General features: G+C 39.3%; 1 protein-coding gene across 1 annotated transcript in view; it reads right to left on the bottom strand.

Moving 5' to 3' along the window:
* khdrbs2 (KH domain containing, RNA binding, signal transduction associated 2) overlaps window positions 1-15,965 on the bottom strand; it is a 424,077-nt gene that overhangs the window by 16,097 nt on the left and 392,015 nt on the right. The window contains exon 6 of the mRNA XM_048597077.1: window positions 8,422-8,480. Coding sequence (XP_048453034.1) covers window positions 8,422-8,480 — 59 coding nt within the window. The remainder of the gene's footprint in view (window positions 1-8,421; window positions 8,481-15,965) is intronic.

The following is a 15,965-nucleotide window of genomic DNA, read 5'->3' as shown; positions in this document are numbered from 1 at the left end:
CACAGGGAGGACTGGTGTGAGGGTCTGCAATCACAGGGAGGACTGGTCAGGGAACTGGGTCTATTACTGTGCTAAATTCTTCATCAACATAACTCACTGGATAGACAATCAAGGCCCATACAGGCCTTGTGTTAAGAGTCCTGGAGTTTGATTACTTAGAAGAATAGATTTTTGTGATTAAAAGGAATTGCTGAAGAGAGGGTCAAGGAGCTGATTTTATCTTACCACAGATGTTACATTGAGTTATACAGATATAATAGAACACAAACAGTCCACTGACTCAACTTGTCTATGGAGGCATTGATGCTTCATTGCAGCCTTCTCCCAGGCCTCTTTTTCAACTGTATATCCCTCGTAAATTAAGAATCATATGAATATAGGAATAGCAGTAGGCCATTCAACCTCTCAGGCCTGTACTATTATTCAATGAGATCATTGTTGTTTTATATCCCAGGCCCAACTCTCACTTTTTTCCCAAATTCCTTTGGTTACCAAAAAACCATCAATCTCAATTCTAAGTGGAACAACTAATCTAGCCTTTGCTGAAGAAAGATCAAGATTTCTCCTGTCCTTTGTGTGAAGAAGTGTTTCCTAATTTTACTTCTAAAAGGTCTACCTTTAACTTGTTGACCAAGTTTCCTAGTTCTAGACTTCCCAAGCAATGGAAATTTCTTTGTCTCAATAATATCCATTCCCCTTAGATCAAATCACTGCTTAGATTTCTCAATAAGGGGGAAAACAACCCTAGTCCTCCCAGAAGGAAACACCAGTAAACGTGTGTAAAATATTTTGGTCCAACTAATCTTGCTTATGTCAATGTGAAGCACCAGTATGCCTAGAATGTTCATTTCCAAGTATTACTTTTTTTAAACCTCTGGGAGTGCAATCTCCCTCATGATTCACAGTTCCTTGAAAATGAAGTCGTAGGTAGACAGGATAGTGAAGAACGCATTTGGTATGCTTGCCTTTATTGGTCAGTGCATTGAATATAGGAGTTGGGAGGTCATCTTGCAGCTATACAGGATATTGGTTCGGCCACTATTGGAATACTGCATGCAATTCTGGTCTCCATGCAATAGGAAAGATGTTGTGAAATTTGGAAGGGTTCAGAAAAGATTTACAAGGATGTTGCCAGGCTTGGAGGGTTTGACCTTTAGGGAGAGGGTGAATAGACTGGGGCTGTTTTCCCTGAAGTGTTGGAGGCTGAGGGGTGATCTACAGAGGTTTATAAAATCATGAGGGGCCTAGATAGTGTAATTAGACAAGGTCTTTTCCCTGGGGTGGGGGGAGTCAAAAACTAGAGGGCATGGGTTTAAGGTGAAAGGGGAAAAATTTAAAAGAGGCCTAAGTGCCAACTTTTTCAGGTGAGGGCAGCGCGTATACGGAATGAGCTGCCAGAGGAAGTGGTGGAGGCTGGTACAATTACAGTTACAAGTAATTACAAGTACAATTACAATTTAAAAGGTATTGGGATAGGTATATGAATGGGAAGGATTCAGAGGGATATGGGCCAAATGCTGGCAAATGGGACAAAACTTATTTAGAATAAGTGGTCAGCATGGATGAGTTGGACCGAAGAGTCTGTTTCCATGATGTATGTCTCTATGACTGTATGATTTAACTCTTGGAATCTAAATATCATTCTGACAAATCCACAATGCATTCCCTTCAAGGGCAATATATGTTTAAGAGGTGGTGCCTCAAGCTGTACAAAGTATTTCATGCGATACAGAATTAGGGATTAATTAGCTGGACCATGACTTCTACCACTTCTAGTCTCCTAGGTGCAAAGGCTATTAGCCTTTCTAATTATTTTCTGTACCTGTTCATAACATTGTCATGATCTGTGTACCTGGATCACCAGGTCTCTATGGACAGTTTCTAGTTTTTCACCAACTAGGAAGTGCAATGTTTAATCTTTTCTGTGGATGACCTCGCATTCATCGATATTGAAATTTATTTACTATTATTTTCCCATTCAGTTTATCAATTAAAATCTCTTTACATTGTTATGTTTCCCTCTACAATGATCCTTATTTTTCATTTCATCAATAAATTTAGATATGTGGCTTTCGAATCCATAATCTTGTTGAGACCCTCACCCAGACCCTGCAGGACACCCCAGCAGTTACATTTGGCAAACTAGAAAATCTGCCCATTATCCCATTCTCTGTCTGCTTCAGGAAATTCCTTATCAGGTTAATCATTTGCTCTTAATTTCACAGGCTCAACTTTAGCTAACAGTTCCCCATGAGATCATACCAAATGCATACTGGAGGCTCATATAAATAGATCTTTCGTAGACATTTCCCTGTCCACATCTTTAATTAGTTCTTCAAAAAATGAATCAGATTCCTGTCAGGCACAATCTACTCTTTACAAATTCATACTGGCTCTCACTGATCAACAGAAAAAAACTTCAGGTTTTTCAGTCACCATACCTTTAATTATAGACCCTAGTAATTTCAGACAATAGATATTGGATGACCTAATCCATAACTTCCTGGTCTCCAACTCTCGCATTTGTTAAATAGTGGCATGACATGTGTAATTTTGCAAAGCAAAGGAACAGTTCCTGAATCATGAGAACCCAGCTACATCCTTTCATATCCTGGAATGAATTCAGTTACTCCTGGGAAACTGTCGCTTTTCAGTCCCATTATTTTCTTCAGTGCAGTTAGTTTCCTTACATTAATATGGCTGAGTCCCTGTTCTGATTTCATATGTTTCCTTGGGATATCTGACATGCTACGGACTTCCTCTCCTGTAAATACTGATGTAGAGTCACTACTCAGCATGTTTGTCATTTCCTTACTTTCACTGACATTCTCACCCTTACCAGATCTAGAGACCCAAATTGCTCCTAAAAACCCTCCTTTTCTTAATATTCTGATAATTGTACATTTTTGCTTTCATTTCAATATTATTTGCAAACTTCTTTTCACACTCCTTTTTTATAGCTCTTAATAACAGTTTTGTCACACCTTGCTATTCTTTGCATATCTGTTCCTTGCCAGAATCTGTGTTTTTTGTATTTTTTCATGTCTTTTCTTTTAGCTTCACATTATCTGTTACCCTTTTCCTTGTTCATTACCTTTTGGCAAGTAAAGTCATTGCCTTTCAGGGGAAGAATTTGGTTCGTGATCACATTAAACACTTTTTTTTGAACACCTACATTGTCTGTGACATTTACTGAAGGACAGATATTGATCTGGGCACTGGGAATAACTGTGTCGTTCTTCAAATAGTTCATGGGATCTTTCATATCCATTTAAGAGCACTGATGAGACCTCTGGTTAGCACATCTTCCAAAAGATGGCACCTCCAAGTGTGCGGCACTCCCTCAGTACTGCATTGTATTGTCAGTTAAATATATATCAGTTAGAACAGCCTTGAATCTTGATCACTTACTGTACATTTTATGATTTATTTCAGAATGCCAGGAATTTTCTTTAGTCCTTCAATTCAAAGGCTGTCTTTTGCTATCTTACTCACATAGATTCATTTTGTCACAATGATAAAGCAAAGGGACAACGAGAGCATTCTTCTGAAAATAAAAAAAAAGTGCTCGTGTTTATTGTGTCTTTCAGGAGCTCACGGCAGTTCAAAGGCACATGTTGGGTAGCACAAGAACATTTGAAAGTTTAACAAGTGAAAATGAAAGAATTGGTGGATAAACATTCAGCAGGAAGAATGCTTCAAATGGGAGATGAAGTATTGGTATTGTTGTCATTGCAAGGTGAACCTCTGAAAGTGAAATTCAGTGATTCGTATAAATAGTTAGAAGGTTTAATAAATGGACTTATCTAATAAATAGTCCTCATTGAAAGAAGAAGAATCGATTATGTCACGTAATCATACTGAAAAAATATCATTGTAGAGAAGAGAATAAGGTGCGCGCCAGGTTGTAAGAGAAGTAGAAGCAAACTGAGATAATAAGAGTGAGGTTGCATGAGTGGTCGACAATTCTCAAAGTGGACTTCCTATAATTTGACCAGCTAACCCACAATATTCTACTGTAGGAAAAAATATTTTAGAATTGCTGTTGCCTCTTCAGCACTTGAAGTCAACGTCTGAGATGGAAACAAGGAAACATTAACTTATACTGATCATTATGCATTTTGAAAGTTTAAAAATTGGACTACGAGACTTTTCAGATCAAGCCTTTTGTTGCAATTATTTAATGTGAAAATTATTCATATTACTGGAAAAGATAATAGAAATATAGTTACATTATCCCAAATGTAAATGTTAGAATAGGTTAAATGCTAGAAAATTCTAGCACCAAGTAACTTTGCATAAAGGGGGAAGAAGAATATGACTTGTTTTGTTGTGTATTGAAAGTTTAACATTTTTGAAATTGTGTTTCATTTCCGTTCAGGATGTGGAAAGGCAAGGACCACGTCTTTTTATATTTTTGTCTTTAAAAAACTGTGGCAAACAAGGAGAAAGAATGTTTTTTGAAAAAAAGAGCAAGAATTAACCAGGTTGGCTACATAATTTCAAAGCAAGGGAATCAATGTCAATTGTGAACTCTGCTTTTTGGGGCTATGGATTCCTGCAATGTACAGATGATCAGGAGACAAAGAGTTGTTTATAGGCGAACCTGATTGGCTCTTAACTAATTGAGCAGTTTGGATTTGGAATCAAGTTTCAAGGTACAGACAGAGAGAGACAGGAAGGAAAGAGAGAAGTGTGTGCTGTTCTCTGCAGCAGAAGTTGCTTATCTTCTGCAGTTAAAAAAAACCTCAATTTAAAGTTGAAGAAATCCAGTTACCTTTCCTGCAGCAGTTGCTGTGACTTTTGAATTGAAAAATCAGAAATACTTTCCAAATGAATCAGTCCCATTCTATTTGTGTGTGTGTGTGCGTTTCATTAATCATGTTACATGCCTGAGGTTTATATTTATTTACGTGTAGCTACAGTCTAAATACTCATAATAAATAATAATTCTTGTTTAATACAGAAACCTCGTTTGTGCTTTCTATCTACCTTGGTCTGGATATGTGGCAAATTGGGGTACTGTGCTTATCTAAAAGACAATTTTAACATTTTGTATAATTACAAGAATAGTGGGGCTAAATTTACAGTGCTACCCAGGTAGATTATGACAACTTCCAAGTCAGGCCGGTGAGTAACATGAAAGGCAGCTTGCAGTAGGTAGTATTCCCATACATCTACTGCCTTTGCGTTTGTACGTGGTAGTATTTGTAGGTTTGGAAGGTGCTGTCTAAGGAACCTGTGGAGTTGTTCAGTGCATCTTGTAAATGGTACACACTGCTGCCCATGGTGGATGGAGTGGTGTGGCTCTTTGATGTCCCACTTGGTCAAAACCTGCCTCAACGTGAACAGTTTATTTCTGTAAGACTCTACCTCACTTCTGTTTAATAATTCATTGACAACCAGAGCAGAAAACCAAAATGAAATTACAAAAATATGGCACGATTAAAAATATTAGTAGAACTGATCACTGCTCCAAAAATCAATTAAATTAAAAATAAGAGATCAAACTTTGCCAAAATCATTAAGATCAAGATTTTTTTGGGAGTGTTGATAGCATTGTTAGAGGATCTGGATTGAAGGAACAAAGCTGAATTAATACACACTTAGAATGTTGGAGTGATCCAGAACTGGCCTCACTTTCAAGTGCAGAAGCTACTTCACTTCCCTCTGACATGATATCATCGAGTTAAAGACGACAGCGTAGAAACAGGCCGTCCAGTCCAATTCCCCCATGTTAGCAATTATTTCCTAAATAAGCCTCTTCCCACCCACCTTCATCTAACTCGATTATCATTTCTCCTTTGTGTGTTTATCCAGCTTCCTCCCCAATGCATCTATATCATTGTCCCCTTCTCCACTTCACAAAACCATCAGCAGTCATTATTCAAACTGAAGTTATTGAAGGTAAAGCCAAATAAAATAAAATAACAAAATAAAACTGTTCCATTCCCTTCAGTTATTTGAGTGCTTCAAACCATAAAGCCTTTGCTCTTGCTCCAGGTGAGTACATTCACTAGATTCTGCAGCTTTTGGAATAAGCGATCTGTTTAACCTCTGAAGTTTTTAACCCCTCCCCTTTAAAGTGCGACAGTGGATGGATTACGGGAGGTCTGTTCAATTCAATAAGAAGCTCAGTAACAGTGGCTCGGTAGTTCAGTGGTTAGCACTGCAGCCTCACAGCGCTGGGGGCCTGGCTTCAATTCCCCCTTGGGCACCTGTGTGTGTGGAGGTTGCACATTCTCCCCATGTCTGCGTGGGTTTCCTCTCGGTGCTCCGGTTTCCTCCCACAGTCCAAAGAGGTGCAAGCTAGGTGGATTGGCCATGCTAACTTGCCCTTAGTGTTCAGGGATGTGTAGATGAGGTGGGTTTGGGGAATGGCTCTGGGTGGGATGCTCTGAGGGTCGGTGTGGACTTGTTGGGCTGAAGGGCCTGTTTCCACACTGTAGGGATTCTATGGACTATGGACAAGCTCTACTCACCTCCTGAATAAATCAGGCCACTTAGTAATCCTATCAGAGTGACACAGTGTTCACCCTACAGCACTGTATGCTCTCCTCACCATGACTAACTCCTTGGTGAAGGTCCCAAGGGACAATTTCTGTACTGGGAAGCCACATTTCCTTATCCCTTCTTATACTGGTTTTGGACCACTGAGAGTAGGAGAATTCAGACCCAGTTCTACTATATTGAATGTACAGAACACAAAAATACCCTTCAACTCTTTTAAAAGGTGTCTGGATAAGCACATGAGCCTTCCTTTATCATTTGCTCTCATTTTGAGCAGGTTCATTCATTAGATTCCGCAGCCTTTAGAAATGGTATTCTGATTAATCTCCCTGCAGGGCTACACACGTAATGCCAGAAAAGAGGGATGAGACTGGGTAGCTTGTTCTTTGGCTGGTGCAGACACGATGAGCCAAGCGGCCTCTCTGTATGAAAGCTTTCAACAATTCTAATTTACAGCCCACACGAGCCTCCTCCTTCACCCATCAGCATGTCCTTCTGCTCCATTGTCTGTCATGTATTTACCCTGTTGTCGCTCAAATGCATCTATCCTATTTGCCTGAACCACTCCCTGTGGCAACCAAGTTCACATTCTCCCTGCTCTCTGGGTTAGGACGTTTCTTCTGAATTCCTGGCTTGATTTATTTCTGACAACTGAATAGTGATTGCTCCTTTAGTTACAGTAGTCTATGTGTCACATCAATGGGAATGGGTGGGGAGAGTGTGAAGAAGAGTTTATGTTGGTTTTTTCCAGCTTGCCTGCCTTACTCAAGGGGAGGCCCGGTGGCTCAGTGGTTAGCACTGCTGCCTCACAGTGCCAGGGACCCGGGTTTCATTCCACCCTCGGGCGACTGTCTGTGTAGAGTTTGCACATTCTCCCCGTGTCTGCGTGGGTTTCCTCCGGTTGCTCCGGTTTCCTCCCACAATCCAAAGATGTGCAGGGTAGGTGGATTGGACAAGCTAAATTGCCTGTAGTGTTCAGGGATGTTTGGGTTAGACATAGGAAATGCAGGGGTAAGGTAATGGATCTGGGTGGGATGCTCTTTGGAAGGGCGGTGTGGACCTGTTGGGCCGAATGGCCTGTTTCCACACTGTAGGGATTCTATTCTATTCTATTCTATTCTTACTCAGGAGACACGGCTCCTCAGGGTGTAGGGAGCTTCTTGATGTGATGCAGAAGGTAATAAAGGACTCTGAGAAATGTTGTTGTTCAGAGAATGGAAGGTGGAACTCACTGCCACAGGGAAGAGTTGAGGTGAATAGTGTTGATATATTTAAAGGGAGCTGGATAAACATAGGAGGGAGAAAAGACAGGATGTTATGTTGACTGTAGTGAGACCAGGAGATATGGGAATACGCTTTGCTCATACAGTAACTTCTGGCATATTAGGTTACTCAGCCCAACGACTCCATGCCGGCTCTATGAGGGAGCAATTCAGTGAGTCTCACTTGCCCTCAATCCCTGTAGCCCCTTCAAGTTTATTTCCTTCAAATTCCCATCCAATTTCTTTTTGGAATCACTGATACATGCCTTAAATATATACAACTCTGCCCCTCAGTTCTCTGTTAAGGAGTTCCAAGGATTCTCAATCCTCTGAAAGAAGAAATTCCTCCTCATCTCAATCTTAAATCAGCGCCCCTGTATTCTGAGACTATGCTGGTGTTCACCAGAATGACATTCACCAGAACGTCTGATCCTTTTCGCTAGTGGTCAGTTAGAGGCTGGCTGTTACTCAGCTGATAAAATCAATAGTCGTGTTTCTGCTTCGCAACCAATTTGTGGTAAATTTCACTTTTTTGCAGAGGAAGAAAGTCAAATTTAATCAATGGCAATTCTTCAGAATGGTTTGATTTCTCAACGGAATTCAGTGCGTCACTCAGCATTCCACAAAAAAAAACTGGAGCTAGATTTACCATAACTTTCATAGAGTTCTTCACTTGTTCCATGTCCGTAATCGTAATACTCAGCGCCACTGTAATAGAAAACAAACACGAATGACAGCTCAAGACAACTGCAAGAAAAATTAACATGGTATTTGTAATTAATATTAGTAAGTGTTACAATGGCATTATTAATGATTATTAGTAACAGTTACCATGGGATTTTAATGATTATTAGCAATAATGATCACTGTGTGCAATTCTTGTTCATGGTAAATGTGTTTAATCAGTATCGATCTACAGCTATCAGAAATCATTGAGTGTAACTGTTTGTTATAGTTTTTGGTATGATTATTATCAGTAATTGTTATCATTGTATGCCTAATTATTTATAGCAATAGTTATTATTGAGCATAATTCTTATTAGTAATAGTTATTGTTGATTATTATTACTAATTATTAGTTTGTATTGTTTTTATTTGATTATTATTAGTTATTATGGGTAATTCATGGTCATTATATAGTGTGTAATTATTATTAGTAATTGTTATCACTGTATGTAACACTGAGTAATAATAGTTATTGTGCATAATTATTTTCAGTACTGGTTACCTTGATCATTCTTATTAACTGGCACCTATGGGACCAGGAGTGTGCCAGTTGATCAAATATTCTGGATAATTAAGAGGTCCATGTAATCAATGTAAAAACACACACTAAGTCACAGAAATGTAATGCACAGGGTATACACATTACTGTTATACTCTACTAACAGCAAAAATCACTTTACTAATAATGCAACTTTGCCTTAAATAAAACTTACGGGTAGAGAACTTCTCACTCGCACCCTCAACTGACTACTTGCACATCATGATAGATGGCGGTATTTGAGGAGAATTTGACTCAATATTGAATCAACTGTTGGTATTTCATGTGGCCATTCAAATGGACAACAAAGGTATTTATGCTGAGGTAAATAAATTAAAAAATATAGTAACTGGACAGAATAATACAGTTTATAATTTTTGCTGGTTTATCAAGAGTGCTGCTTCATTAGGTGCTGGCTAAACCAAAGTTTGCTGTAATAGGTATTGTGTGTAGCTATGATGAGCAATAGTTATTACTGTGTGTAATGAAGCATTATTGTTTTTAATTACACTGAACAGAATGCAATGCGTCACTCAGCATTCCACAAAAAGAAAATGGAGCTAGGTTTACCATAACTTTCATAGAGTTAATAATGATGATCATTTATGCTTGATTACAAGGTAAGCCTTTGGACCCTATTATCGAGTAGAATCACTTACTAGCATATAAACAAGGACATCAGTTCTAACACTAGGACCATTAAGATCCAGTTTTGTTTGATTCTCTGACTTGCACTGATGCTAAGCAAGGCTCCAGCATGGGTGTATAGTTTCAGAGCTAATCTACTATAATTTTCAAGTGGATACTCGATTGTTTTTAAAACATAGCTTATTTATTGTTTCTTAGTCTTCCTGTATCAATGTCGTGTTGTCTTCTTCGGACTGGCATGAGAAGTTGATTGTTGCTGCTTTCTCGGTTGCATCTGAGATTGGGTACTGTGATGGAAACAGTGGTCTGGGATAACACATCCTATCTTCATTCAATATTAACTGTGGCTCAAGTAGTACGACTCATGTCTTGGAGACAGAAGGCTGTGGGTTTACTCCAGGGATGAGTAAATACTACAAACTACCCTTCAGTACAATACAAAGAGAGCCCTGCACTGTTGCAAGTGCTGTGTTTCAGATGAGACAGCAATCTAAGATTATGTTTATCCTCATTGATGGATGCAAAAGATTTCATGGCAATACTTTGATGAAAAGCAATGACCTGGTCAATTTTGACCTTTTAACCAACACATACATATAAATTGCATGGGAACACTGCCACCACTCCAAGTTCCCCTCCAGTTCACACACCATCCTGACTTGGAAATATATCCCTCAGTGTCATTGGGTCAAAGTCCTGGAAGTCCCTTCCTAATGGCACTGTGGGTGTTCCAACACTCCAAGAACTGCGGCAGTTGAAGAAGACAGTTCACCATCACATTGCCCAGGGCAGTTAGGAATGGACAATATATGCAGGCCTTGTGATGCATGCATGAACAAATGAAGAAGTTATTTCCATATTATCACAATAGTTTTGGGGGGCTTTTAAGGAAAGATAGTCAATGTTAAATAATTGGTTTTATTTCAGTTGTAATCAAGCAATGTAAGCATTTTAATTATGTTATTCTGCTTAATTGCAATCAATGTAAACCATGAGTAGCACATGACTGTCCTTTTGTCTGCAGTTCACAAGTGAGGTGCAGTGCTATAATTTATGCATTTAATACACAGAGGATCTACAAAACCTATTAAGGTTGAAAGAACAAGCTCCAGAAACAGTATCAAAAAACTTATGAGGTATCTAGTATTATCCATCCAAAAGAAAATTCAACAACTTTATTGTGTAGAATAACAGCTGTGAAATATCAAGTGTTTAGCCTGTGTATTAACTTAGCTTTTTTTAAACTTGTAATGTTTTCAAGAGAGCTCAATGCAAGATGTATCCCCACTTAACAATTGATTTTTCTGATAGTTTTGCAATTAGTTTTGCAGCTGCATAGTCCTTTTTAACTATTATAACTTATGATTACATACGAACTAATTATCCAAATGTATTTGCAGTTTATATATACATAGTTTAGGTTTTTAACTCTCATCTACTTTAATTTCTGTCTTAGTTTTGAAATTATTTGCAATTTTGTTGCTGTGCCATTTTTTTTATTAAGTAACTTTATTTCTAGCACCAACAGCTACTGATAAGCTGCAACCTCAGTGACAGTTGTACAAGGCACAACATCTTGATACTTCACGTGGGACAATGGCCGAGGTTATCAATCAGAAGGACATGGCAACTCACGTTCTCTTATCCCAAACACGGGGCAAAGGAATTATCTAAGGGGAAATCATTAAATTTAATGAAATATCAGAACAAGCTGGAATGAGGGGGATAGATCTCATCAGTAATTGAGATGTTAGGGAACCAGTTAATAGATGACCCTGAAGAGACCAATCAGAAATTGATCACTTACGATGCAATAATCCAAAGAGAGAAAGAGAGAGAGAAAAGATCTCATTTCAACAACTTTTCTGGTCCACAGACCAAGATAGGGAACTGTTCAGGAAACAACACCGCTAATGTTGCCTATTATGAAGAGATGTGAGCTAGTTTTGCAAAAGACATGTGCCTTGAACTTTTAAACAAAGGACACTTTGCTAAGGAAGAGACATTGGGCACAACAGCAACCATTTTGTACCTTCATGGAGCAGGGAACTTGGATAGAGTAATTCAGTTTGGAAGACTTTTGGAGAGAGATCACATAGCCCAGTTTGTCTGTGGAAATTTTGAACACAGTGAGAGAGAATTTGACTTGCCTGAAGAGTCACAGCTATCTCTCTCTTCTTTCAAGCCCCTTACAGCAAAGTATGTGAGCTGAAAATCCACCAGAAGGTATCTTTACCACTCCTGGGGATTCCTGGAGAGGATTCATTGGAACCTATCCCACTATCTCCAGCAAGAAAATTCAGCCAGCTACAACTGTTCTAGGTAGACAGCCCAACATCCAACATCCTAATTGTGCAGAATATCTTTGGAATCAGAACAACATTTGGAGCAATTTATGACTCAGCTTTTCTTCAAGAGTTTAATTATTACTTGGCCAAAGTACTTCAAAGTGAATACTCCGCAGAGGTTTTATTTTCAGATGTGTGTGTGGTAGTTTTTTTTCTGAAAGGATAGATAAATATATTTGCATAATCCAAGCTGTTTGTCAATAATCCAATAACCTTTGCACCTTTAGAGTTTAAGTTTACTTTTGGGTCATAAACCAGTTGTTTTTGTTAACATAAAGACACCTGGCGATTTGTTCTTAATACTGAATTTGACCCAATGGGAGAAGCCATATCTGCAGCCTAGTTCAATTTACTGTGTGTTGTGATTCATGGAGGAGAAGAACTAGATAAGGAAACAGAGATCCCCTCCATGCTTGGTTGTAATGGGTCAGTTTGACTTAAGAATTTGCACTGTGAACCACTACACAATCTTTGAAAATGCTCACTAGCACAGTTTTTGCCATTTGAACTTACGACAGATGGGTCCCCATTTTATGTTTCCCTGACAATTGAATTTGAAGGTGAAGGTGGGTGCATAAAATCCAGTGGGTATTATGCTTGCTACCTGACCACTTGACCCTGCCCCACTGCAATTAAATATAAGACTGTGTGAAGTGCCACGAAGCCTGTCAGTCCTTAGGCTACATGAGGCCCAAGTAACCAAACAATGACCACTTAAGAGCCTGATACTGCTGCTGCAGGTATGTGTTACCCATGGCTGCCTTGTGCTGCACTTTATAAACTCCCTCCATCCTCGAATCCACTGACTGTGGAACAGGGAGTCACAGCTCTCCAACTATGTCACATTTGTGACTCTTTAATTTTAACACGATTAACAGAGAAAGAGTAGGGGGCCATTCAAACCGCAACCTATATTTTAATTCCAGTTACCTGCCTTGCTGAACAAAAATCCAAAAATTTCAGAATTTTGAAATTTTTAATTGACCACTGTTGAAGAATATCATGGTTCTGAAGGGGGTTAATGTTCATGTTATATCATGTCCACCCATTCTACTTATGTCATACAGTCTTTAGGTAGAGTCAATGAGTTCTGCTCTAGTTTTCAGCAGGAAAGGGTGTATGTAGTAGCTACCTAAGGTAATAGTAATTATTCTTGACAAATGTAGTTCTTTTTATTGCTCTCATGCTATAAACCTCCTTATTATGCAAGAACAGCCTGTAGATATTCTAGAGTGTTGTATACTCTACTACTAATTACTAGAAAGGCACAAGATAATGGAGGATTGGTGTCAGTGAAGTATCAAAAAGAATGCCTACCCAGTACCACAAACTGGTTGACGTGGTAAGTACCATGAGGAGTGGTAATCTGGGAAAATACCACAATTCCTAGGTTTAACAGGGTTTTTGGGGAGACAGTTCCAGATTTCCACTCCCCTTTGTATGAAGAACTGCTTCCGGATGCCCCCCTCTGAATGGCCTGGTTTGAATTTGAAAGTTATAGTCTCTTGTCTAGACTCCTGCTAGCCAGAGGAATTAGTTTACCTGTTTATCATACCAGATCTTTTCATTATCTTAAATACTTCAATCATTCCTTACTTTTCCATAGTCTGGGAATGACTGGTCTACAGTATGTATCTCTATCTTGAAACATGGTTCAATGCAGAAGGATTTGGTTGTCCTTGTGCATGAATTGCAGAACACTAGTATGAAGGTACAGCAGGTAATAAGAAAGGCAAATGAAATTTTGGCATCTATTATTTAAGTATAAAACCAGGGAAGTTTTGGAACTGTAGAAGGCATTCGTAAGATTGCACCTGGAGTCCCCTAACTTGAGATATATAGTGGCATTGGAGGCAGTACAGGGGGATTCACTAGATTATTTCCAGATATGAGGGATTTGTCTTATGAAGAGAGATTAGGCAGTTCAGGGCTATACTCTCTGGAGGTCAGAAGAATGAGAGGAGATCGAATTGAGGAATATAAGATGCTGAAATGATTGACAAAGTAGACAAAGAAAGGATGTTTCCTCATGCAAGTTAATCTAGAATTGGAGGTTGTAGTTTTAGAACAAGGAATAGTAGATTTAAAACAGAGATGAGGGGAAGTTACTTCTGTCAAAGTGTCATTAATCTGTGGGATTCACTACCCCAGAGTGCAGTGGACGCTGTAACATATTGTAAATTTAAGGAGGAGATAGACAAATTGTTAATTAACGATGGAGTGAAAGGGTTTTGGAGAGTGGGCAGGAAAGTGCACTTGGGTTTGAGATGAGATCAACCATGATCATATTAAATGGCAGAGCAGGCTCAAGGGAATGAATTGCCTACTCCTGCTCCTAGTTCTCATGTTCTGACGTAACCCATTATCTGTCTGATGTTGTTATTTACCAACACCTATGAGAATATATTAGCTGGTCTATTCACTGCAGCATCAAATAGCTGACAGTAATCAAGCTGGCTTCGGTTCTCAGTAAAGAGGACTCATCTTCTCCCTTTCACACCTTAACTTATGCCCATTTTACATCATCTTCTCTTTCATCACCATTAACAACCCCTTTGTATTTTGCATTGAGATTCTCTGCCATCTGTCCTTTGCTCCTCCTCCATCTCTTTCAAAAGTATATAAAAAGATTTTCCGACACTATTCACTGCTGAAGAAATAATACCTCTGCAATTCTGTTTTACCCTTTAAAGTAGCATTCAATTCCCTTTTTTTAAGTTAATACTGAATCTGTCTCCAGCCTCCTTCTTTCGAACAGCACATTCCACATCACAACTTGCTGTATCATCATAAAATTTCCTTACCTCCCCTTTTGCCCCGGATTTATTTCCTTTATGAACAACATGCAGCTTTTACTCTGCAAGGTTAATGTCAGTTTAGTTTAGTGGCTATAACAGTCTGATGAAAGCACTCTGGGGCCCAATGTGTGTTGACCACTCGTTATAAACTGGAATTGTCAGCATACACCACTGCTAACAGGCCAGTGATCAACTGTGATAACCTTATAAAGAGGAGATGGTGCCAGGCCATTGTTACACTTTGAAAATGTGATGAAAAAGACAGAGTTGCTGCATTATCAGACATCTCTGAAATTCCCAGGTGAGTTCTTTCAGCAAAGTGATTAAACAGTTAAGTCCAACTGTATTCCCAAGAGATGGTTCAATTAAGTTTTTTTTAAGGAATGAAAACTTCTCCCAGACATCATTGCTGATCCATTCAGCTTCAGCTTCTGTTCCATCTGATATGCTCCCAGCTTTATCAATAATTCATGCCAGAGGGTATCCTTCAGGAATTTGAACTCAGAAGGAGGGCCGCTGGGATAATCTTCCTTATGACTAGTGGGAAGGTAATTTCGGAATCCAGAGCTTATTTAAAATTTTGTTCCTCCATGTCCTAAACTTTCACTAGGTTATGCTTCCCCCATCAAACTCATCCTCTAATCACCTCCTGGCCAGGCAATGCTCCAACTTTAAAAACTGCCTTCCTTGTATTCAAATCATTCACGCAGCTCTATCTCTGAACTCTCTAAGTCAAAGGAGCAATCATCAAGGAGCACTGTACAATCAAAACAGCAATACTCAGGAGGTGCTGCACTGTCGGAGGAGTAATACTTGGGAAGTGCTGCCTTCTCACAGGAACAAAACGGGGAAGTCTGCACTGTCACAGGAACAGTGCTAAGGGACAACTGCACTGTCACAGGAACAGTACTAAGGGACAACTGCACTGTCACAGGAGCAACACTCATGGAGTGTTGCATTGCCAGAGGAACAGGAGAATCATAGAATCCCTACAGTATGGAAGCAGGCCATTTGGCCCATTGAGTCTATACCGACCCTCTGAACAGCATCCCACCCAGACCCACCCTCCTACCCTATCTCCGTAACCCTGCATTTCCTACGGCTAATCCATCTAACCTTCACATCCCTGGACACT

The sequence above is a fragment of the Rhincodon typus genome, chromosome 5 (assembly GCF_021869965.1).
Source record: "Rhincodon typus isolate 14 chromosome 5, sRhiTyp1.1, whole genome shotgun sequence".
NCBI lineage: Eukaryota > Metazoa > Chordata > Chondrichthyes > Orectolobiformes > Rhincodontidae > Rhincodon > Rhincodon typus.
This window is presented reverse-complemented; position numbering and strand designations above follow the sequence as displayed.